The sequence below is a fragment of the Chrysochloris asiatica genome, unplaced genomic scaffold (assembly GCF_000296735.1).
Source record: "Chrysochloris asiatica unplaced genomic scaffold, ChrAsi1.0 scaffold00010, whole genome shotgun sequence".
NCBI lineage: Eukaryota > Metazoa > Chordata > Mammalia > Afrosoricida > Chrysochloridae > Chrysochloris > Chrysochloris asiatica.
The window spans coordinates 28,497,074-28,523,365 of NW_006408528.1; the positions used below are offsets into that span (position 1 = coordinate 28,497,074).

The 26,292-nt window shown below is 36.3% G+C and overlaps 1 protein-coding gene across 2 annotated transcripts in view; it reads left to right on the forward strand.

The window, feature by feature from the left end:
- The window catches only part of HGF (hepatocyte growth factor (hepapoietin A; scatter factor)), a 92,574-nt gene that overhangs the window by 39,870 nt on the left and 26,412 nt on the right, over positions 1-26,292 (forward strand). For both annotated transcript variants that reach the window (XM_006834343.1, XM_006834342.1), the window contains exons 8-10: positions 15,909-16,083; positions 19,703-19,830; positions 25,898-26,000. In XM_006834343.1, the coding sequence (XP_006834406.1) occupies positions 15,909-16,083; positions 19,703-19,830; positions 25,898-26,000 (406 nt within the window). The remainder of the gene's footprint in view (positions 1-15,908; positions 16,084-19,702; positions 19,831-25,897; positions 26,001-26,292) is intronic.

Below are 26,292 nucleotides of genomic sequence, written 5' to 3' on the forward strand. Positions count from 1 at the left end.
CTGCCTGATTGTTTTCCCATCCACCTTGTTCTTCCATTCCCCTCCCCCTTCTTATGTATTGCTCTCCTCCCTAGCACCCAAACTCTTCTGTGTCTATTCCGTACCCTGTGCTCATCCTTCTCCTCACTTCCCTCACCCCATCCCCCAAATCCCGGTAACCAGCAAAGAATCCCCTCCACTGTAGTATGGGTTCTTTTTCTTACTCTTTTACAGTAGTGGTCCTATGCAGTATTTCACTTTTTGTGACTGACTAATTTCACTCAACATAATGTCCTCAAGATTCATCCATTTTATGTGATAGCTCACAGCTTCCTTGTTGTTCTTCAAGGTAGCATAATATTCCATTGTGCATATGTACCACAGTTTATTTATCCATTCTTCAGTTGATATATCCCCTTCTTTCTTGTCTTCTTAATGATCTTTTGCTTTCTTCCTCTATGCTGGTCTTGATCTCATCCCACAATGCTTCTGGTCTTCAGTCAATAGTGTCTAATGCATCAAATCTGTTCTTCGATGACCTGTAAATTCAGAAGGTCATATTTTGGCTCTTGAGGATTTGTTTTAATTTTCTTCAGCTACAACCTGAACTTGCATGTGAGTAATTGATGTAAGTCAGTGACACTGAAGGAAGAAATCCAAGGTGCATTGAAGACATTGGCAAAAACAAAGCTCCAGGAATTGAAAACTTACAAAAAACTGATGCAGCACTAGAGACACTCACTCATCTCTATCAAGAAATTTGGAAGACAACTATCTGGCCGACTGATTGGAAGAGATCCATATTTGTGCCCATTCCAAAGAGAGGTGACCCAGTGGAATGCGGATATCATGGGACAATATCTTTGATACCCCATGCGAGTGAAGTTTTAGTAAAGGTAATACAGAAATAGCTGCAAGCATACATTGACAGAGAACTTCCAGAGGTTTAAGCTGGATTCAGAAGAGGATGTGGAACGAGGGGCATCATTGCTGATATCTGATGGATCTTGGCTGAAAGCAGAGAATTCCAGAAAGATGTTTACCTGTGCTTTATTGACTAAACAAAGACTTTCGATTGTGTGCATCATGTGGACAACATTGCGAAGTATGAGTATTCCGGAACACTTAATTGTGCTCATGAGGAATCTGTATATGGACCAAGAAGCAGTTGTTCAAACAGAACATGGGGACACTGAGTGGTTTAAAATTAAGAAACGTGCATGACAGGGTTGTATCCTTTCACCATACTTATTCTAACTGTAAACTGAGCAAATAATCCAAGAAGCTGGGTTATGTGAGTAAAAACGTGGTATCAGGATTGGAGGAAGACTCATTAACAACGTGCAATATGCAGATGATACAACCTTGCTTGCTGAAAGTAAAGATCAAAGAGCACAGCCTTTGGTATGGATTGCATCTCAGTGTAAAGAAAACAAAAATCCTCACCACTGGACCAATAAACAACATTCTTCTCAAAGGAGAAAAGATTGAAGTTGTCAATCTTCATTCTTCTTGGATTAACCAACAACACTCATGGAAGCAGCAGTCAAGAACTCAAATGACGTATTTCATTAGGCAAATCTGCTGCAGAAGACCTTTTTTAAAGTGTTGAAGAACAAAGATGTCAGCTTGAGGACTAAGGCATGCCTGACCCAAGCCATAGTATTTTCAATAACCTCATATGCATGTGAAAGATGGACAGTGAATAAGGAAGACCATAGAAGAATGAATGCTTTTGAGTTACGGTGTTGGAGGAGAATAATGAAAGTGTCATGGGCTGCCGAAAGAACCAACAGATCCGTGTTGGAATAAGTGCAGCCAGAGTGCTCCTTGGAGGCCAGGATGGCCAAACTTTGTCTCTCATACTTCGGACGTGTTTTCAGAAGCGACCAGTTGCTGGAGAAAGATATCACGTTTGGTAAGGTGGAGGGTCAGAGAAAAAGAGGAAGACGCCCAACGAGATGGATTGGCAAAGTGGCAGCATCAATGGGCTCAAGTGTGGCAACAATTGTGAAGTTGGCCCAGGATCGACCAGTGTTTCGTTCTGTTGTTCATAGGGTCGCTTTGCATCGGTACCGACTCGATGGTACCTAACAACAACAACAATTGATGGTCTGTTCCACAGTCTGCCACTTGCATTTTTTTCGTGGCAGGTACAGAGCTTTTTCACTGTCTCTCCTCACAGATGTAATCAATTTGATTCCTGTTTACTTCTGATTAGGTCCTTGTGTATTATATTATTTAAAAGAGATATTTGAGATTAATAAGTAATTGGTTTTGCACAGTTCTATCATGAAATCTCTATTATTATTTCTACTACCAAGACCATCTTTTTCAACTATTGATCCTTCTTCTTTGTTTCCAACCTTTGCATTATAATGTCTAATAATTATCAATACATCTTGATTGCATGTTTGATCAATTTCATACTGAAGTAGTTGGTAGAATTCTTAAATTTTCTCATCACTGAATTTAGTGGTTGGTGCTAAATTTTTATTAGCTGATCTTTCTTGTAGGTATATGGGTATTATCCTATCCCAAACAATATTGTACTTCAAGATCGATCCTGCAATCTTCTTTCTGATGATGAATGTGGTGACATTTTGCTATTTGTCATTCCTGGCATGGTAAATCCTGATTGTCTGCTGCAACACAGCTCACTAATGCCTAGGATATATCAATGTTTATGCATTCTATTTCATTTTTGATAACATCAAATTTGCTTAGATTCATACTTTGTATATTAAACAGATGTTTGCAGCTGTTTCTCCTTATTTTCAGCTGGGTCCCATTAGCAAATAAAGTTCCTGAAAGTTTCACTATATTTGCATCATTACAGTCAACTCTTCTTTAAAGAGGCAGCTCTTCCTCAGTTGTATTTTGACTACCTTCAAACCTGGTAGTAAGGAGCTCTGGTAGCGTAGTGGTTACGAATGGGGCTGCGAACCACAAGGTCAGCTGTTCGAAACTACCAGCTGCTCCGCGGGAGAAAGAGGAGGCTTTCTGCTCCCGTAAAGATTTACAGCCTCGGAAACCCTGTACAGGATCGCTATGAGTCGGAATCGACTCGACAGCACTTAACAACAACAACAACAACAACTAACCTGGTAGTACAGTGGATTATGATCTGGGCTGATAACTGTAGGATCAGCAATTCAAATCTACCAGTCACTCTGTGTGAGAAAGATGAGGTTTTCTGTTCCTGTATGATTTATACTCTCGGAAACCCTACACAGAATTGCTTTGAGTCGGAACAGACTACATGGCACACAACTACCAACACTACCAGTCAAGGTAAATCTCTGTCCTCTTAGACCTGCTAATAAAAGGAAATATTTTGGACCACTCCAATAAAGCCATAGGAAGGGGATGTTCCTGGCATATGTGAAATAACTGTGAATCTGGAAGAATCTCAGAGTGGATCACAATGTTCCCAGGAAATTGAATCATCTGTTTTGTCCTTTAAAATAAAAGATAAGTCTTCTGTCAGTATTAGTCTGTATAGAAGGGTTAGTTCCATTATTGACTTTTGAATTTTATTAATCTTTCCATCATTCTAGACTCTTTAGGTCCAATAAACTGTTTTAAATAACCTTATAAATCTTCTCTGGAATGAGACATATAAACACATGTGTGTGCCTGTGTGCACTCGTATGCACACTCATCTCCCACTGGCATGCACACATGAGAAATTAAAATGTTGCTCTCTTTTTCAGTTTCAAATCAGTCATTACACTTCTTTAAAGAAAAGAATGATGAGAGGAAAGAAATAGAATAAATATGACACTTCGTAAATATTACATAGACATCTTCTTTCATGTCCAAATAGGAATGGGCTAATTATGCATGAAACATGCAAGGATTCTGTTTGCTTTGTTAATAAGAGGTTGTTGTTGTTGTTATGTACTGTGGAGTCAGTTCCAACTCATTGTGACCCTGTACAGGGTTTCCGAGGCTGTAAATCTCGGTAGCAGAAAGCCTCATCTTTCTCCCGCAAAAGAGCTGGTAGCTTTGAACTGCTGACTGTGAGATAAGCAGCCCAATTCATAACCAGGTGATTGGATAAGAATGGTGGTAGCGTTTGTGAGTCAAACCAATCTAGTTCCAATTTAGAAAGACTTTTGAGCTTTGGAAATATTTTAGAAGTAATTTATCTTAGAAAATTTTAATCTTTGCTGTTTAGGAACCCTATTGGCATGGTGAGTAAATCCTTAACGGCTAACCCCAAAGTCAGTAGTTTGATCTCAACACCTGCTCCTCAGGAGATAGATGTGGCCATCTGCTTTTGTGAAGATTACAGTTTCGAAAACCCTGTGGGGCTGTTCTACTCTGTTGTATTTGTTGTTGTTGTTAAGTGCTGTTGAGTAGGGTTTCCTAAGTAGGGTTTCCGAGAAGCAACTGGTGGGTTTCAACCACAGACTTTGTGATTAGCAGGCCTGTGCTTACCCTACAGCACCACATCAGGGCTCCTATGTTGATGTTGTTGTTGCATGCCATCAAGTTGGTTCAGACTCATAAAGACCTTGCATAGAGTTTCCGAGGAATGGCTGGTGAGCTCGAACTACCGGTGATGTGGTTTTAGGGCATTACCCCACATCACCATCCAGTGTTTATCTACAACACCACACCAGGGATCCAATGTTGTTGTTGTTGTTGTTGTTAAGTGCTGTCTAGTCGGTTCTGACTCATAGTGACTCTGTATAGGGTTTCCAAGGAGCATCTGGTGAGCTTGAACCACTGACCTTGCAGATCATATCGACTTTGCAGTCCAACTTATTAGCCCACAGTAGTACACCAGGGCTCCTATAGGATTGCTATAAGTCAGAATTAACTTGCTCGCAGTTAGACTACAATATATGAAAACAGATTACATTTTTATTAAAATAAATGAAGCAAAGTTGATATATTGGGAAGCATAATAGATAATGGTTAATGCCGAATGTTTTGGCTGACATATATAGGGAAGTCTATAATGGAGATGGGTGTGGTGCTGTGAGAGGAGCACCATACTGCTAACCACAAGGTCAATGGTAAAACTACTAAAAGAAAATGCTATTCAGGGTTGCTATGAATCAAGACTGACCCCAAAGCACTTAACAATAACAATAATGCAAACCTGAATTTTATGGTGGTTTTAATTCTGTTTTAGCTTGCTATGGTTGGATAAAAATAACACCAAAAACAACGTATTTAAGCACCCACGACACCACCAGTGCTTCTGTTGTAAGACACAAGTGATTGCTTTTATTTGAATCATTAAGGTCCTAGGATAGTGTTCTCATTATGCCTCAGTCCTAACTGCCTGAACTCATCCCGAGTTTTCTTTCAGTAGATATGTTTGAAGAAAGGAATAGAGTTGAGGACTATATCACTTACTTTGTAAGATTGAAGAGAGATTTTGAAACTCTTGTTCCATTGAATAATAACCATCTCAGAAACTCTTATGTACCTCCATTTATTTAGCACCTATAGATGGGTGCTTTCCATCGACTATTAATAATCTATATATCAGCTTTTAGACCATGGAAGGAATTCTGGTGATGCAGTGGGATAAGCATTGGTCTGCTAACCTCAAGATCAGTGGTTTGAACCCACCAGCTACTCTGGAAGAAAGATGCTTCCATAAAGATTTACAATTTTAGAAACTCCATGGATCAGTTCTACTCTGTACTGTAGGTTCACTATGAGTCAGAACCCCCTCTGAGACAGTGAGTTGCTTATGCCAGTGAGGTGCAAAGACATGGATTGGGGGAGCAGCACTGCAGCATTCAGCAGATAATTAGTTGTAACTCTGGTGAGTAGGGTTTGGGGTGAAACTGTGGAAATGGAAAAAGATAAGAACAGTGAAGTTGATCTCAAGTAGATCTTGATTCTAAGAGTAGTTCATTCAGTTGCTATTAGCAACCTTGACAATTAAGGGGAGGAGAATTAGCAACATTGAGAATTAAGAGGGGGAGTGGTCTTAGCTGATTTGTGATCTAGAATAGTGGTCTACTAAAAGGTGTCATGGAACCTAAGGGAACAAAGATACTTCTAAAAATCTGTGAAGTATGTAGTTTAAGGAACTCCAATTTCTGCTTCTCAGCTTCCATAAAAATTCTTTCCCAAAATCCTGTGCCTGGAATGAATCTGTTCCTGTAGAGTCACGCAAACTCAACATTTCCACATCCTCATTTGCAACCACTCCTCTCCTACTGTACTAAAAATAGAAAGACTTCTGATTCCTACTGAATTTTACTATAGTAGATTGTCACAGAGTGGAAGCCATTGAAACACAAAGAAACTTTGTCAATACATTTTACCAAAATGCATTACCAAATAAGTATTCATGCTGTTTGTCATTTATGGATTACTACTAATTGTATTCCAATGGACTCAACAAATTTACAACAAATAATTGTACTAACTCTATCCAGACTATATTAAAGAGTTTTGTTTTGTTTTGTTTTTGTCAGAGAACTATGGTGGGTGATAAATAAAAGACTCTCAAACATAAAATACATTATACTAACATTCTGTGGGTAAAATGGGATTGAAAAATGAATTTGAGGAGCAAAAGTAAAAGATTGAAAGCCTTGGAAACTCTATGAGGCAGTTCTGCTTTGTTTGTTGTTTGGTTGCTATGAGTTGAAATCAACTAGACAGCAGTGGAAGATACATTTAAAAAGATAATTTTTAAAAAGGGCTGTATTTTTTTGTTGTTGTTTGTTTAAAAAGTGTCAATAATTGGAAGATGCCAGAAGTCATATCCTTTGCAACCATTTTTTGTTGTTCAGTGCTGTGGTGTCAGATCCATCTCCTAGCAACCATGTATAGGGTTTCCAAGGAGTGCCTGGTGAGATTGAACCACCACCTTGGGGTTCAAACTGACCTTGTGATCCAGAGTTTTATCCCACAGGACCATAACAGGACTCCTTGCAACTATTTTAACTTACTTTCAAAAGTTTAGATGTCAACTTAAAAACATAGGAGGGAATATGGATAACTTTTTAAATTCTTGGGGTTACAGGAGAAAAAATATTGAACACCAGTGTTCCAGAAGATTTACTATACATTCAGAGTAATTAGCATGATGAGGTTGAACAATGAGATGGGGGTCAGATAAGAACTGATGGTACCAGGCCAGTGTGAAGTAAAGAACATGTGGACAAAGGTAGTGAGAATGACAAGGTGAGGAAAAGTATGAACAGTATTAAAGTGGCAGCAGGTTCTGTATGTAATGACAAGTTGGATATAGTGGGAAATGAAGTGGAGACAAAGACAAATCTAAAGTATCTCCCAAGCTATTGGCTAGGAGGAATACTAATTTGAGGAGAAACAAAAAGAATTTAATTCTCCTTATATTAAAATGTGGAGTCCTGGTGTGATGCTGTATAAGCATAAGGATAAGCACTGGACCACAAGGTCAGTTTGAATCTCAAGGTCAGTGGTCCAAACCCATTAGGTGCCCCTCAGAAACCCTATGGTGGCTATGAATCGGAACTGACTCAACAGCACTTAACAACAGCAACATGTCTGTGCTCATAGCACTTTCAAGTTCCATATTTTCTAGGAGTCCTGGTGTGGCGCTGTGGGTTAATACACCAGACTGAAAAGCCCTTTGAACTGCAAGGTCGGTGGTTCAAGCTCACCAGAAACCCTATACATGGTCGCTATGGGTCAGGATCAAGTCAATGGCACTTAACAACAACAACATTGAAAGTCAGGAGTAAATATTGACAACAGAAGTCTTGAGCCTAGCAGCAATCCCAGTGAGCTTGGAGAGAACACAAAGAGGCTGTTTTGCTTCTTTCTTCATAGGATTTATTCAGCCAATATTTACTTCGCAGCTATTGTATGCCAAACACATTTCAATGTGTGAAGGATGTGAGTGAAGCAGAAAAGCTTCAAATGAAAAAGACTCAGGCCTAGGTAGCTGTAACAGGAATTAGTAAAGCAAAAGCTGACACTGCCTTGATGCATTGGGGTATCCTCACACTTTAGAAGCCACACTTTTTGAATACCATTCTCAATTAATTTAAGAATTTGAAGAAATTACAAATTTTCTCTTCTTACTTTTCTTCTCCTGACCCTGTATTTTATGATCAATTTATCTGGTAGTATAGTAGTTATGAATCGGGCTGTTAACATGGTCAGCAGTTCAAAATACCAGCTTTTCCCCGGGAGAAAGATGAAAGATTTGCAGCCTCGGAAACCCTGTGCAGGGTCACTATGAGTCAGAACCAACTCCACGGTACTTAACAATAACAACAGTATTAAATATGAAGGACAAAGATTGCTCATTGTTGAATGTGTACCAGGGTGTTTGAGGACAGGCCTTCTCAGTCTTCTTTTGCAATGTACTGCTCAGAAGGAAGCAATCCACAACTATTCTAGTATATGGAATAGTTTAACAAGAGTTATAGGCATATAGAATATTATAGCGCTGCAAGCATGTAACAAGATTGAAAATCCTGTATAGTGTCTGAATGAAGTACTTATTTTCTTACAATTTCTTTCTGTACTAATTTCATATTCTGAATAACGATTAAATCTATAGATAAGTTTACTATAGAAAAACGAAAATATGTCTTGGGATTAACTTTCTTCATTTGAAATGAAAATCAAAAGTCTGTAGAAATTGAAAAGCTGGTTTGTGGTTGAGATTCCTTTAAAAATTGCATTGATTATGTAGATCAGTTGTTCTCAAGCTTCTTGGACTGAAGATATTTTTATACTCTTAACATTATTAAGAATTTCAAATAGCTTTTGGCTATATGAACTATATGAATCAGTACTTACTGTATGAGAAATTTAAAATGAGAAGTTAAATATATATTTATTAATTTATTTAAAATGAATTATAGCAAATTCACTGTTTTTATTTTTTAGTGCCATTGAGTTGGTTCTGACTCATAGATACGATGTATAGGATTTCTGGGAGTCCTGGTATGGCGCTGTGAGTTAATGTGCTGTACTGCAAAGTCAGTCTGAACCTGAAGTGTGGGGGTTCAGGCTCACCAGCTGCTCCTCGGAAACCCTATACAGGTTCACTATGAGTTGGAACCGACTGGATGGCACTTAACAACAACATGTGGTTTCTGAGGAGTGGCTGGTGGGTTTAAACTCCTGACCTTGTGGTTCACAGTGCTGTGCTGATTCATTGCACCACACCAGAAGTCAGTCAAGCCCATTAGATGTTAAAAAATGAAGAATATATGCTCCAGGAAAAAATAGGGAGAAGGATGGCATTGTTTTTATATTTTGCAAGTTTCTTTATTGTTGTAATAAAAGATAGCTTGTTTCTTATATTTGTTTCTGTATTCAGTCTTTGGTGATGTCACATATCATGTGCTGTCTGGAAATTTCACTGTACATTGGTGCAGGAATGAGAGTATAAAAGGTAAATGATGTCATAGCCTTGTCATGGAAATACTTTTGATCTCCTGAACCCTGAAAGGATTTTGGGAACCTCAAATGTTCCTTCAGCACTCGAGAACAGCTTTTGCTCTATGGGAGGACATGTAAGGTGGTTGTGTTTTCTTCAGGTAGGAGATACCACACCTGTTGATTGTTGCAGCAACTCATCCAGTTGAAAACCTCTTCTATCATTTCTTATCTCGTCCCCTAGTTTTCTTCATTTCTGCTATACGATGGGCTATTCTACTTCTTAAATTCTTTCTCATGAATGACACCATGATTGGTTCAGTTTGAAATTCCTAAGTCTGAAATATGGACTTCTCTTTCATTTTCACACTTGATCCATCACTTAGACTGGTCTGTATATCTGGCAAATCTAGCCACTTCATTCCATCACTGTCTCCCTCAACTAGAGAATATCATCTTTCATACTACAAGTTGAATGATGTTTACAAAAATCTGGTTATAGTATCCCTCATCTCCAGAAATATACACATACACACCAATTGAAACCCTTCACTATTCCCTATGTTTTACTTTGCTCCCCTACTCATGTCTCCAACCTAATTGATGTATCACAGTATTTCTCTCCACGCTTTGTGTTCCAGTCACAATGGTTTTCTTCTTACATCTCATCTTTTCCATGTTCTGTCTCCTTACAGGTCCTTGACCTCTGTCATATCCTTTGCCTGGAATACTTCTATTTCTTTTTCACCTAGCTTACAGCTACTCATTTTTGAAATTTAATTAAATTATTTCCTAAAAAAACAAACAAACTTCATTTGGCCTCCCTGATTTGGTCAACTCCATTATTATATGTTTGGTAGCACCATATACCCCTCTGTCCACCTACTTCTCAGTGTCTTGTTTTTTACATTCTTTTTTAAAATATAATTTAGTTAATAGTGCTCTCGACCAAAATGTGTAAGATCCAAGAGAATAAAGACTATGTATGCTTTTGTATCTGTGCTGGTAGCTCTGCAGGATAAGCACTGGGTCGGCGGTTTGAGTCCACCAACCACTCTGTGGGAAAAAAATGAGGCTTTCCACTCCCGCAAAGATTTCCAGGCTCAGCAAACCTGTACAGAGTCGCTATAAAACAACCATAGCAACTGGAAGCTATTGTATGCCTATGAGTCAGAATCACCTTGACAGTAATGAGTTAGTGCTCAGCATGTTGCCTTGCACAGAGTAGGAGGTCAACCAATATTTGTTGAATGAATAAAAATGCCCTTCTAGGAAGTGGTGGTTTTACTTTTCTTTCTCAGTCTCCTGGTACTTCTTCATGTTTCTTGATTTTCTTATGATAACCTGACTTTTCTCAAACATACTTATCAGGCAGATTTGTTTTATATACCTTCTTCTCATCACGTGGCTTACTTTTATGGGCAAGTTGTTGTCCTGAAGTCTTTTTTAGACATGTCTTGTGATGGTTTGGCTTATTTTTTTTCTCTTCCTTTTTGTTATTTCTTAAACCACTAGATATTTAAATATCCAGGACCATTTTAGAAGTGTGACCTAGGCAGATTTTGCTAGCTAAGGTTACTATGGAAGGTATGTTGCCGTTGCTAACAAAGTAACTTTCCTCTTAGTAGCCAGTTAACATTTGCATATTTTAGAGACTATCTATTTGGCACTGTGAGCTAATGCATCAGACTGCAAAGTCATTTGAATTGCAAGGTCAGTGGTTCAAGCTCACCAGCTACTCCTTGGAAACCCATTCAGGGTTGCTATGGGTCAGAATCGACTCGACAGTACTTAACAACAACAACAACAAATCTAAGCTTTTAAAATTCAGAGTGTTACACTCATAAAGCATGCTTATTGTCTCTCTGAATTTTATTAACTTATAGAAGGCCTAAACATAGATTCATAGAATCTAATTGTATTCTGAGTCTGCAGAAAACAATGCTATCAATACTCTTTCTCAAGAGAAAAATCTTGTTGTACTTGGAGAGCTTTTCCAAGTCATCTTCTAAGGAATCAGATGATAAAGTTGAAGACTATTCATGAAAGTCGTGTCTCCTGAGCATTTTGTACCAGAAAAGCCTTGGATATAATCCAGGGAAAGTTTCAGGCATGAATTCTGGCTTCACATGCAATGCAAACGTGCAAACAATTTGAGGTTTGTACTTTGGAGGTCTTTACTATTTTCCCATGTCCAATTTAAAACAAGAAGCCTTTTAAATTTACAAGAAGCTCCATCTTGTTCACTGTGACCCAAAAGCACTAGTACTATTGATGGGAGAGCAGCCTTATCCTGCTCTCAATCTCTAGGGACAGTCATAAAGCAAATCCAAGGTTTCAGTTTCTCTTCGGTTACTTGGAATAAGAAAATAGGTCAGGTTGAACTTGCTCCAAAAGATAATCTGGTATTTGTCTATTGACCTGTGAAACAACTTGCTTTTATCTTTAAGGTAAAGAGCAGCAATAGCTTGTCACCACGGGAAAAACTTGCTTTTGCTTATCATCTGTGTAAAGTTTGCAGAACACTGTGTGTAGAGCATTCTAATGTACACGTGCCCTCTTATTTTCCAGCTGACATCACAAATCACAATTAAGGCTGTGTGGAATCTTTACAAGGCTTCGGCTAACCCTTCACAGATAATATGGATCAGATCTCTTACTAGTGATCTTGTAATACTGGTTTCTGTCTGTCTAGGACAGGATGTTTATTCCAGAAATTAGGTATCAGTTAGTGCCTTTTCTTTCAAAAAGGTAGTCAAAGCTTTAAACTCCTTACCAAATATTGCATGAATCAGAACACATCACATCCACAAAAAGAGGAATTAGTGTTTCAAGAGCTACCCATTGTATTTGATCATGTTCTCTGACAAGACAGTGAATGATTTCAAAGCAAATGCTGTTTTCCTTAAAACATTTCCAGAGAACTTCATGTCAGTCATCAAAAATATTCGTTCACTCATAGGCCACAGAGGATCATATAAATATGTTTGCATCTGCTTCCAAAGGACAGTCACCACTGACACCCCTAGCAAAATGTTTTATTTGTGAGGAACTCTCAGAAGAGTTCCTGGTATTTTCAATGTGAGCTTGCTAGACATATTTGTGAAAACATTTGCATAGTTGGGGATGAATTATTTTTAAAACATGCTACTTTGGCTAAACCTGATCAGCTTTAGCTGATATTCAGAGATATTTTTATGCTTCTGTAACACTTTGCTTGGTCACTGGAGATTCTTCAGACATTTTCATATTCAGATTTCATGTTAAAGTATGAAGTCCAAAAGAATTATTTCCCAACCGTTTAATGGTCTTTTTCAAAACAATCCGAGTAACACATTTGTTTGGATTTTGCACTGGATTTTGATATTTATGCAGTAGAGTAGCAGAAAGGGTCTATTTTTTTACACTGATCAAAAATAATTTATTTTGTTTGAATAATAAGTATGTGAGCAGTAAATATCAAACATTTATATCACAGTTTAATGGTCTGTGAAAAAATCATTCATTGTAGTCCTAATCAGATAATATTTATTAAACAGTTCCATGAAGGTCTCATAATAACTCTTACTTATTGATACAAACTACTTCATGAACTTGTTTCACTAATATGTCTTTTTTGCTTATTTATTCTTTACAATGTCTTCATAATTATGTAGTTTTGTTGTATTATGTCTATTGGGTCACTTCTAGTATAGCTGGTAGAAAAATGAAATAAATACAGATGTAGTTACTTTAGAGGACATTTTTTCAGTTAAAGAAAAACAGTTTTTTTCATAGTTCTAGTGTGCAGATAAATCATTAGAGGGAACTATTTTCACTACATTAAAATACAAGAAGTAAAACTGTCAAGGTGTTTGAAATTACATATCTTAAAACGTTATAGATGTTCATTACAGTAAAGATACTAAATTTAGATTTTTTATGTCTTGATAAGTCCTAATAAAAATTTTTATTTACTATGTGAACTATTTTTGAGTCCTGGTGTGGCGCTTATCCTGGTGTAGGATAAGCACTTGACCTCAAGGTCAGTTTGAATGACAAGGCCAGCGTCAAACTCACCAGCTGCTCCTTGGAAACTGTATACTGGCTCGCTATGAGTTGGAACCCACTCAACGGCATTTAACAACAGCACATGTGGACTATTGTATTTTTAAATTTTTCTGTAAATATGCAATATATGAGTATAAATTTGATTTTTATTTATATAGTTTTGGGGCTATATAAACTTTTAAGTGGTCCTGGTGGGACACTGTAGGATAAGCACTAGACTGCTGATTGCAAGTTGGTGGTTCAAACCCATCAACTGCTCCTTGGAAACTCTATAGAGAGTGGCTATGAGTCATAATTGCTTCAGTGACACTTAACAACCACAAAATTGCTTTTTAAAATATTTCTCAGCATAATATTTCTCTGAGTAAATAAATCAACAGTTAACTCTAGTGATCAGAAATATAATAGCTTAGTGGCACATATTTTGATGGAATGTAGCTCTTCAGAATCTATTAGATTTATCTCATGGTGCATTTCATCAAAAAGCTTCAGGTAATACACTTAGAATTCATAATGGATTTGGGTAACCAGCAACAACTCTTTCTCTAAGTCATTTGTCTCAAGTCAGTGATTTTTGTTCTTGAATCAATATATTGTGAGATTTAATTCTCTAAACTATCAATTCTCAATTAATTCTTTATGGGTCAATCTCAGGACATTTATCATCTTTTTTTTTGAGTTTATTATTAATTGATATATTTCCAAGTTACATTTTTACTTCATAAAGTAGATACATAAAAAATTTAAATCATTTTTAAAAGTGCTGAGACAAAATGATTGGAAGGCAATTTGTATAGACCTACAAGACAGAGTCCTGACGCAGTACTGCAGGTTAATGCACTGGACTTCAAACTCAGTTTGAATCACAAGTTGGAGGTTCAAACCCACCAGCCACTTCTCAGAAACCCCCATATTGGGTCACTATGAGTTGGAAACAACTCCCTGGCACTTAACAACAACATATGCAATCATGCACATTCACGTCAGTGTCAGAAAAATGGTCAAAATTCAAATTCGCCTTGATTATTAGGAAAAGGATCACAAATTTAATGGAGTTAAATTATAAAAAAGTCATCATAATACAACTTAGATACAACATGAGCCAAACAAAAGATGGAAATTCAACAAAAATAGCAAAGTTGTTTATAAGCATTGGACAGCTAACCAAAAAATTAGCAGTTCAAACCAACCAAATGCTCCTAGAAACCCTATTTATGTAGGGTCGCGATGAGTCGGAACCAACTCTACAACACTTAAAAATCACACAAATACAACTCCTTCAGTGGTTGGGTGGTTACTCATGTAACCCTTCCCCTTTGCAGAAACTTCAACAACAACTCCAAAGACAGGAGTCGCTTACTTTCCATCAAACTCAATGACCCATAAAGTATTTATTATTTATACAAATGTAAGAGAGATATAAACTTTAATGAAATTAAGAGCTGTTGTTTTTTGTTTTTGTTTTTAAAATTTACTCTAATCTCTACTGGCAGATCTGATTCTGACACTCCTTTGGAGACGTGTTACACCTAACTCCAGAATGGAGTTAGTCAAACAAAAGCCATTCAAATCTAAAACAGTTAGAGTGTTAACTTGAATTTTATCCAGAGACTTCTTAAAAGACCATTTCAATGACAAAGGTACTGGGAGTTTACATTGGCATTACTCTATTCAGCCATAAACATCTTCATGTATGTTTTGATAAGAGTTTAGCTGTTCAAGAATTTTCTGAGCTATAATTTGATTAAGTAGATATTAAAAGTTAAAAGAGGACAGTTCAAGTTTAAAGGAGAGTTCAAAAAGTACAAATGCACTTTTTAATTTTAGTTATTGAGGCTTTCATTATTTTCATGAAATATCCTAAACAGTATAGTTGGACCAGGAAAAAAAGCCTAAAATAGCTTTCTTAGAAACAATTGATTTTTAAAAATTCCTATAAGATGACTCAAAACATAAATTTAACATATTGGCATAGACTATATTTGTCATTTTAAGGGAAAATCATGGTAATTATGATTACCAATTTTGTATGCATTTGAGCAACCTGATTTTAGGATTAATTGTACAGTCTTTGCAGATGTAACATATAGCCAGCAAATGTAAATTATGTTGTTAAGTGCCATCCAGCCAGTTCCGACTCACAGCAATCCTGTATAGGGTTTCTGATTAGCAGCTAGATGTTTCACCCACCACCTTTTCGATTCAAACTGCACTTGTGGTCCAATGTATTATCCTGCACCACCATGTCAGGATTCTAGGTAAATTATAGTGATATATGAAAGTAAAATGTTTCTAAAAAAAATTAAAAAAAAAAAAAGTAATTTAGGGTTTGAAAGGAAAATTGAAATGTAGATAAGAAAAATAATAAATTGAGATTCTTATTGCTCTCAAGTTTTATAAAAATTTTGTAAGTTACAGAAAACCCCTGGTAATGAAAATACAAATGAAGTCTAAGAAGAAAATGAAGTATATATAAACAGATTTTATTTATTTATGTTTCTTTTCATTGATAGCTCATGGTACTATGAATGACACCGATGTTCCTATGGAAACAACTGAGTGCATTCAAGGTCAAGGAGAAGGTTACCGGGGCTCCACCAGTACAATTTGGAATGGGATCCCATGTCAGCGGTGGGATTCCCAGTATCCTCACCAGCATGACATAACTCCTGAAAATTTCAAGTGCAAGTAAGTAAACTAGTCAGATGTAAAAAATCAGAAGACCCTGGGGGAAATAAAACAGTTACTTCCTACTAATTTCTATGTCAGTGGTCCTCATATTTTAGTGTAATTTTGATGCAGACTGTTGATGTACCTTATTTTGGAAACACATTTCTAGGTTGTTCCTGAGCACAGCTTTGCTGTTGCAGGTGTATTTCATAAGATGTTTAGTGAAAATTATGACCTTGGAGTCCTGGTGTAGTGCTGTACAATAAGCTCTGGACTCCTGACAACAGGTTGGCAGTTCAAACCCACCAGCTGCTCCTCAGAAACCCTATACAGGGTTGTTATGAGTCAGAACCCACTCAATAACACTTAACAACAACAACATAGACCTACATATTTTTTAAAGTATATTTTTAGATTTTCATATGAACTTTAGAAGAGATCGAAAAAGAGGACCTTGATTTCAGTCAACATTTTAGATTTAATTTTTCAGACTTGAACTATAACAAAATACATTTTTTAAAAGTCTAAATGATTATTTTTTATGGCTTTCAAATTTGCCTAAAGATGAGAAGACAATTATTTAGAAGAACCAAGCCAAATAAACTGCCCTTGGGTATCAGTTATAAAGTTGTTACGTGCATTTTCTGTGGTTGCTTTATTTTTTCACCATTTGACTTTTGTTGCCAAGACACAACCATAATGCCATGTGTTCTTAAATTGTTCACCTTGTTATGAGAAACATAAAATGATTGCTTTTGAAATTTATAACACACATGCCATTCATAGTGAGTTTGTTGGAACAATAACTATAAATAACATGTATTGGCTTAGATGTAATTGACTTTTAATAAGAGAGTTTAACATTTCAGGATGAAAAACTATGAGCACTGGGTTTGGCCCATCCACAATAGAGGACAGATTATTTTATGGGTTAGGTTTTAAAATCTAATTCAGCAATTATTTGCTTAGGTGGTAGATAGTCATATGTTGTGATATTTTTTCATTATTTCATAATTACAAAATTTATAGTTGTATTTCTGGGTTTATGTCTCTCATTTCCTTCTCAACAATTAACTTTCTTTATCTGACCCAGAAACCCCACTTCAGAAATAAATATCAAAGGGAAAACAAAGAAAATGAGAAAAAAATCTTTAGTAGGGACATAAGGGGACAGTGTCAGGTGATACTGAAATAAGAAATTGAGTATGTGCAAGTGCCCAAATAATTTTTTTATAAGAGAATTTTAAAAAGAGAATTATTTTGAATTTTAATTCACACATTGTATGTATATATAACGGAGTCCTGGTGTGGAGTTTGGGCTAATGCATCAGACTCCAAAGCCGTTTGTACTGCAAGGTCGTTGGTTCAAGCTCACCAGCTGCTCCCTGGAAGCCCTATACAGGGCTGCAATAGGTCGGAATCGACTTGATGGCATTTAACAACAACAACAACATATAGATATAATACTAATATCATATCATAATTATAGCTCAATTATTAAAAAAATGTAGCCATTATTTGTTAGCAGAACCTTAAGCCATCTTTTCCTAATTTAGTTCTTTGGTAAAAAGATTGGAAATACTGAAGAATAAAACGGGAGCTATATTAGGACACTAATAAAATGTGAACAAGAATTTTGTTCGACATATTGGTACAATTGCCATTTGTGGTGTAGTAAACACCCTCGGAAACCCTATACAGGGTCGCTATGGGTCGGAACCGACTCTACGGCACTTAACAACTTAACAACAACAACAATGCTGATTAAGGGCTTCTATTACAGTCAACGGTATTCTAATACTGAGATTGTTTCCAATTGACAATTTTAAAAACTCTCTACTAAACAATATGGCTTATGTTAAAGCTACATAAGTCATTAAACTGTCATCCCCTTTAGTAATTGTGAACAAATTTTACTTGAGTCAAAGGAAAGGACTTTGGGAAAAAAATTGGGGCAAATCTAGCCTTTAATTTTCATGTAATCTTTATTAGTGATATGCTTCTGGATTTAACTGTTATGAATAAGCCTAAATTGATACATTGGGTAGCCTATACCTTATTTCTCCATTGACTTATTTCGTACATTGGCTGAAATTAACAACCCAAAATGATTTTTTCCAATAATTATTCATTTAAAATTGCAAGCTTGTATAAATTTTAAGTAAAATTTAATATATATATTATATATTTACATAAATCTGTAAATCACATGTATAATTTGATATAAGAGAAATAAATGGTTTCTTTTCATTTTTTTCCAAATAGTGATTTTATAAGTTCAGAAATTTGGATATAGGTTATACCTATGAATACTTGGTAGTCAATGGCTTTAAAAATTCGCACTCAATGTTCTCAAATCCTTAAATAGCACGGTTTTTATCAAGACTTGTTGTCGTTATTAAGTGCCATAGAGTCGATTTGACTCATAGCAACCCTATATAGAGTTTCTGAGGCTGTAAATCTTTACAGGAGCATAAAGCCTCATATTTCTCCTGTGTAATCACTGGTAGTTTCAAACTGCTAACCATGAGATCAGCAGCCCGATTCATAACCACTCTGCTACCAGAGCTCCTTAAATGAGAGTTGTTGTTCTTGTTAAATGCCGTCATGTTAGGTTCCAACCCGTAGCGACCCTAGGGTTTCTGAGGAGCAGATGGTGAACTTGAACCGCAGGTCTCCCTGTTGAAGTGGACTTTGCAGTCCAGCGCATTAACCAACAGCGCCGCACCAGGAGTCCTACATGAGAGAAGTTAATGAATATTAAGCAGCCCATTGCTTGTCCTACAGTGCCACAACAGGACTCATGACTCTCAATAATAACTATCTGAAAAATGTGACCTGTCATTTAGTATATTTCCTTGGCTCAGTCCACATATAATGTGAAAACACCATGCATTGCTCTTTGAAAGAAAATTAAGAATAGCCTTTTTCTTTCAAAGAGAAATGTATGTTGTTTTCACATTATATGTTGGCTGAACCAAGAAAATATAATAAATGACAGGTCAGATTTTTCAGATAGTTATTATTGAGAGTCATGAGTCCTGGTATGGGGCTGTAGGATAACCAATGGACTGCTAACTGCAAGGTTAGGTCAAACCCACCAACTGCTCCTTGGAAACTCTATAAAGAGTCACTATGGTTTGGAACTGATTTGACAGCACTTAACAACAATAAGTCATGAAAAAGAGTGAAAATAATATAATAGTGCCATTTCTGTCTTTCATGAATCAGTAATATTTGCATGAAACTCCAAGGCTATGCAGGGAAAAGGACATCCGGCAGCATTTATTCCAGTAATTCAGGCAGTGTCAGTGGTGTATACTGAATTTTATATTGTTATAACAATCATAGTAGTCCTGGTGTGGCTCAGTCGGATAAGCACTGGACTGCTAACCAAAAAAGTCAGCATTTCAAGCCCATCAGCTAGCTACTCCTTGGAAACCTTCCCTATACAAGAGCACAATGAATTGGAACTGACTTGATGGCACTTAACCACAACAATAACTACCTTAAGTCCAAATATTTTAAACTCTCTTTGTAGATGTGCATGTTTTCTGGCATTTTAGCAATAGAATAGAGCTGACTTTGTCAATGTAAGAATTCAGGCAATTTAATTTAACATGTGTATTCTCAATAGGGACCTAAGAGAAAATTATTGCCGAAATCCCGATGGAGCTGAGTTACCCTGGTGTTTTACCACTGACCCAAACATCCGAGTTGGATACTGCTCCCAAATTCCAAAATGTGATGTGTCAAGTGGACAAGGTAACAGCTGACATTTTGCAATATGGCGTGATTAAATTCATGGGAAATTCCTAAAGGGGAGATACATTCTATAGTAGAACATATACTTCTTGAAGAGCTGGTTTTATTGTTTAGCAAATAAAATTGTCAAGTAGAAAGTTAGATTTCTTTTATGTATTTATTTTATCCACCCAACACATATTTATTTGAGTATACCAAGCACAGTTCTAGGCCCAGGGATCTAGCAGTTAACAAAGCTAAATTGTCTGTTCCCGTGGAAGGAATTTATAGCACACAGAATGGGGTGAGAACACTATGATAGTTTTGTGATAAGTAGAAAAAATGCCTCATAGTTGCAGGGACTATTATATATTTCAATGGTCTTTCAAACTCTTTATTAGGATAGCATTTACGGTGGTATGAAGGAAATGTGCAAGTAGGTATATTTGGGTAAAGCACAATTTAGTAGAAGAAATGGAAAATACGGATGACATGATATGAGGCAGTGTTTGAAAAGTTAAGAAAAGGAAAGAAGGACTGCATGCTATTGTTGTTGTGGTTATGTGCTGTGGAGTCGGTTCCGACTCATAATGACCCTGTATAGGGTTTCCAAGGCTGTAAATATTTATGGGAGCAGAAAGCTTCATGTTTCTCATGCAGAACAGCTGGTAGTTTTGAACTGCTGTCCTTGAGGTTCACAGTCCAATTTGCAACCACTACACTACCAGAGCGCCTTAGTACTGCATTCAGCCTGGTACAAAATAAGCCAAATGGAGACTAGTGTGAGATGGGAGTAGAAAGGCACTGGGGCTCCAGCAGCATAGGTCTTAGGGGAATTTTAAATGCTTTCTCTTTTACTCTGAAAAACTGTTTTTAAGGTTCTGGGAAGAGAAGTTATGTAATTTGACTTAGATTTTAAATTGATCACTCTGGATGCCATAGGAAAATAGGTTGAATTTCTTGCAAAAATTGAAACAGGGATATCAGTTGAGTGGTTGATTTAATAATTCAAACAAAAGATGAGAGTGATTTGAACCTGGGTGTTGGCTGTGGAGAGGATGAGTAGTAGTGGGTTGGGATAAATCACAACTGTGATTTGGAAACAGGGAGGCCACTGAATTTAACTGTTAGGAGAGCATTGTTGAAGAAAAACCAAGTTAAAGTGGATCTAAAATAGAGTTCACTTATAAAGATTAATAAGAATGTTAACCTATGGACACTTTTTAAAAATGTATAATGATTTATGGCTCTAAGTGATCATATTTGTGGCCCTGTAGGATAATACACTGGACTGCAAGGTCAGTTTGAACAGCAAGTTTGATGGTTCAAGTTCAGAAGCCGCTTCTTGGAAACCCTATACAAGTTCCCTATGAGTTGGAACCAATTCGACGGCACTTAACAGCAACAACACTTCACATAAACTTATTTGTGATAACGTTGTTGTTGTTGTTGTTGTTGTTAGGAACCATCAAGTCAGTACCAACTCACAGCGACCTTATGCACAGCAGAACGAAACACTGCCTGATCTTGGGCCAACCTCACTATTGTTGCCACGCTTGAGCCCCTTGATGCTGCCACTTTGCCAATCCATCTTGCTTGGGGTCTTTCTAAATCATCCCTAAAGCATCCAAGCTAAATTTAAAGCTCCATTTAATTGGCTTATTTCTCTAACCTACTTCTTCTGTGGTCCTTTAATTATTCATGAATAACTGTGAACAAGTTTTAAAGGGAGGAAATGAGTCCCTTATCAGTCAATTGCATTCTTCTTTAGCAGATTTTAAAGGCCAGCTGGAAATGAAGTTGAAACCAATGATTAAGATACTTTGGGTAACATCTGGGTCTTCTATTTTCCTGTCTTGTTCACTTGAACAAGTAATGATAATTTGAGAATGCTAGAGGGAATGAGAACAATTAGTTTATAAGCTTCCAACAACAACAAGTGTATAGTAAGTCATATATGCTTTTATGTGCATATATCACTTACCAAATGATCATATAAAAGAATATGACAATTTGCAACATTGGATGTTATTGCTGTTCTTGTCAGGTGTTGTTGAGTTGGTTCCAACTCATAGAAACCATATAGACAACAGAACCAAATACAGCCTGGTCCTATACCAGCCTCACAAATGTTAAGTTTGAGTCCATTGTTGCTGCCACTGTGTCAATCCATCTTTTCGGGAGTCTTCCTCTTTTTTGCTGACCTTACATTTTACCAAGCACAGTGTCCTTCTCAAGGGACTGGTCCCTCCTGACAACATGTCCAAAGTATGATGTGTAACACGTTTTATTTGTGGGTTAGTTGATGGGCTACTAACTGCAAAGTTGGTGGTTCAAACCCACCAGCCACTCAGGGGAGAAAGATGAAGCTTTCTACTCCTATGAAGTTTTATAGTTTCGGAAACCCTGCGTAGGGTCACTATGAGTTGAAATTGACTTGATGGCAGTGGATTTTTAATATTTTTAAATTTTTATTGCTTATCTAGTAAATCTACTCATGAATATATGATGAAATTATTTTTATGAGATTTAAATAAATAACTTGCTTAAATTCTCTAATTAACACATCTGATATTCGAATCTAATTTTTCTTAGAAAGACCTTTTCATTATTCCCCATTTTCTCCCTTTACCCATATTTTAATGCTATATTATTATTCTTTTAGCAATATAGGCACTAATTTCAATGGGAGAATTTAAAACTGAAGAAGTCATAAATCTTTAAAAAATTTTTAAAAAATACATTGTCAGCTAATGTAATATAAACTGTGAAATTTCATGTGACAGTAGTTGCCATTGTATGATACTGCCAAGCTAATGGTTTGATGAGTTAGAAACTCAAATTTTGCAGTCTCTGAATTATATAGAGGAATGCACTTCCAATTGGATATCAAACAATTATTACAGAAAAATTAAAACTGTAAACACAGAATTTCTTTAAAATATAATCTACTACTACATATTAAATCATAAGATGCTTTTAAGTCAAAAACAGCCCATAGTATTTAATATTTATATTCACATCATAAAATAATGAAAGAAGCAAAGTCAATTTTCAATTTAAAAAGCTAGGAAAGTAATCCAAAAGAAAGCACAAGAAGAAAACAATCAAAATAAAGACTAATACTGAGGCTTTTATTTATTTATTTTTAAGTGCGGTTGAGTAGCTTCCAACCCATAGTCACTCTGTATAGGGTTTCCGAGGAGTGGCTGGTGAGTTTGAGCTGCCCACCTTGTGGTTCAAATCGACCCTGAGGTCGAGTGATTATTCTAAACAAATGTTATTTTGAAAAAATGAACAAAATAGATAAAAGTACCATCTAATTGATTCAAGAAACTGAAAAAATATACAAAATAGAATTTATCAAGGATGAGATAACCATTGGAACAGTAATCATAAAACATAAGAAATTACTTAAAGCAACCTCACACAGAAAAAATGATGAGCTCAGATGAGATTGATAATATTCTAGGAATTATGCAAATTGACACCATAAAGAAAGAAACTTTTTAAAATACATGTAGAAATATGTTGAAGAAGATTCCCTGTTCTTGTTATCATCACTCAACTTTTGATTAATCCCTCCTTATCTAATTTGTGGAGTTCTGGTGTGGCTCTGTGGGTTAATGCACTGGACTGCAAGGTCGGTTTGGACCACAAGGTTGGTGGTTCAAGCTCACCCGCCACTCCTCGGAAACCTTCTACAGGGTTGGAACTGACTTGATGGCACTTAGCACTTAACAATAACAACAAGCTAATTTGTAATTTTAATGTGATGTTTGAACAAAAGACCAACAAATGCTTGTTTGTTTTTTCTGATGTTAAACAAACATCTGACAATTTTTTTTTTAACACCTAGACAAATAAACATGTAAGAAGACCTATTAATGGAAACTAACACTATTACATATGAGTATATATTTATAGGAATTTAAAAGATTATAGTTCTGGCACATGAATTAAATGACAATTGGAACTGCAGAAACAGACCTAAGGACATACTAAAAACACAAAAGACTGCCGTCGAGTTGTTTCTGACTCATAGTCAATATAAGATTTCCAAGACTGTAAGGTCTTTAGGGGAGTAGATAGTCTTAACTGTCTCCCACAAGCCATATGTAGGTTTGAATCACCGACTGTATGGTTAGCAGCCCAAAGAAGTGCAACTAGTATTCCTTAAGGACATGCTATTGTTGTTATTGTTAAGTACCATCGAGTTTGTTCTGACTAATAACAACCCTGTGTAGGATTTCCCAGAACAGCTGGAGGGTTTGAATTGCTGACCTTGTGATTCGTAGTCCAGTGCTGAACCTACATGCTTTGTTGTTGTTGTTAAGTGCTGTTGAGTCAGTTCTGACTAATAGCGACCCTATACAGGGTTTCCATGAAGTGGCTGGTGAGTTTGAGCTGCGGTTCAAACTGACCTTACAGTCCACATGCTAGTATTTATTTATTATAAAAGAGATATTTTTTAACACTAGGTAAAATATGAATTTTTAAAATATTATCAAAAGAATAACTTTGGAAAAAATAATTAATACATACACTACATTACACCCAGGACCTCTGCTGGTATAGTGGGTTACAAGTTCAGCCTTTAACTTTAAGGGCAGAAGTTTGAATCCACCATTTATTTCATGGGAGAAAGGTGAGGCTGCTGTAAAGATTTATAGTCTCAGAAATTCTGTTAATGTTGTTAAGTGCTATCGAGTTAGTTCCGATTCATAGTGACTCTGTCTAGAGTTTCCAAGGAGTGCATGGTGGATTTGAACCACCAATCTTTCTGTTCAAACCGAACTTGTGGCCCATTGCATTATCCTGCAGCGCTACATGGTCACTATGAGTCAGAACTAACTTGACTACATATAACCACCACTCTATGCTCAGGATCCCAGATGGCATAGTGGGTTTGGTGTTGCCTTGCTAACCATAAGATCAGCAGTTCAAATCCACCAGTTACTCTGTGGCAGGAAGATAAGAGTACTTGTCTTTCTCACAAAGATTTACTGTCTATGGTCACCCATAGGGAGCAGTTTTATTCCATCCTGTCAGATCAATTGTAGATTGAAATTGACTCACCTGCAGCGAGGTTTTGGAGTTCTGGTGTGACGCAGTCAGATAAATGCTGGACCACAAGGTCATTTTGAACCACACGGCTGACAATTCAAACCCATCAGCCATTCCTTGGAAACCCTATAACAGGGTTACTATGAGTTAAATTCGACTCGACAGCACTTAACAACAACACAGTGAGGTGTTGGTTTACAAAACTTTAAATGGATAAGAAAATCTGAATGTAAAAAAGAAAACCTTATAGATAAAATAAATAAACTTGGAAGGATTTAAACATTAAAAAACAATTAGATGTGGTAAAACACTTTCAAATTAAAAATCAAACACAATAAGCAATAAGTGAAGGAAGAATAACCATTAAAAAACCACCATGGTAATTAAAAAACAAAAAGTAAAGCCAACAGTAACAACAGCAATAAACACATCAGAATTAAAGTCAAAAGACAAATGACAAATTTAGAAAAAGTTCTGAAAAGTATTAAAAGTATACCACAATTAAGTTAATATTTAAAAACTATGAAATTGAAGAATAAGTGATAAAAAAGTAACTTACAGTGATCCTGTATAAGAATTCCAAGAGCAACTGGTGGGTTGGAATTGCTGACTTGCAGTTTATCAATCCAGTACTTATACATCTCAGAAGAAAACAAAAACAAAAAATAAACCAATTAGAAAAAAAAATTCAAAAATGAATTCACACAAAATTCATCAAAATATGCTTAGACAGAAATTTTGTGAAAGTTTGTTGAGAAATAACATATTTATTCAGTTTCAAAAGCCCCAACAGATTTTGGTTGGTGTTAAATATAAATTGAAAAATTCCTTTTACATTATTTAATCAGATAATCAAACTTGTCATCAATAATGGAACAAAGTTATATCACATGTCATCTGACATGATGTTCTTTGACTTATATGAATTTCATAGCGTTTTTATTGTTTTTATATTGATGTCCATTAAGTTATATAGCTTTAAAAAACTTACTGGGTTTCTTTCCATATATCTTATGTTTAGATTGTTATCGTGGGAATGGCAAGAATTATATGGGAAATTTATCCAAGACAAGATCTGGACTAACATGTTCCATGTGGGACAAGAACATGGAAGACTTACACCGGTGTGTTAATTTCTTTTTTTTTCACTATATAATATGTAGTGATAATAGCACATATGTACCAGGGGAGCTTCAAAAAGTTTGTGGAAAAATTCCATTATTTTTTTATTCCATTTTCTACAAACCTTTTGAAACCCCTCATATATATTGATAAATGAGTCCTGATGGGGTGCTGTGGGTTAATGTACTAGACTGCCAAGCTGTGTTAACTACAAGGTCGGTAGTTCAAGCTCACCAGCCACTCCTTGGAAACCCTATTCAGGGTCTCTATGGGTCGGAACTGACTTGATGGCAC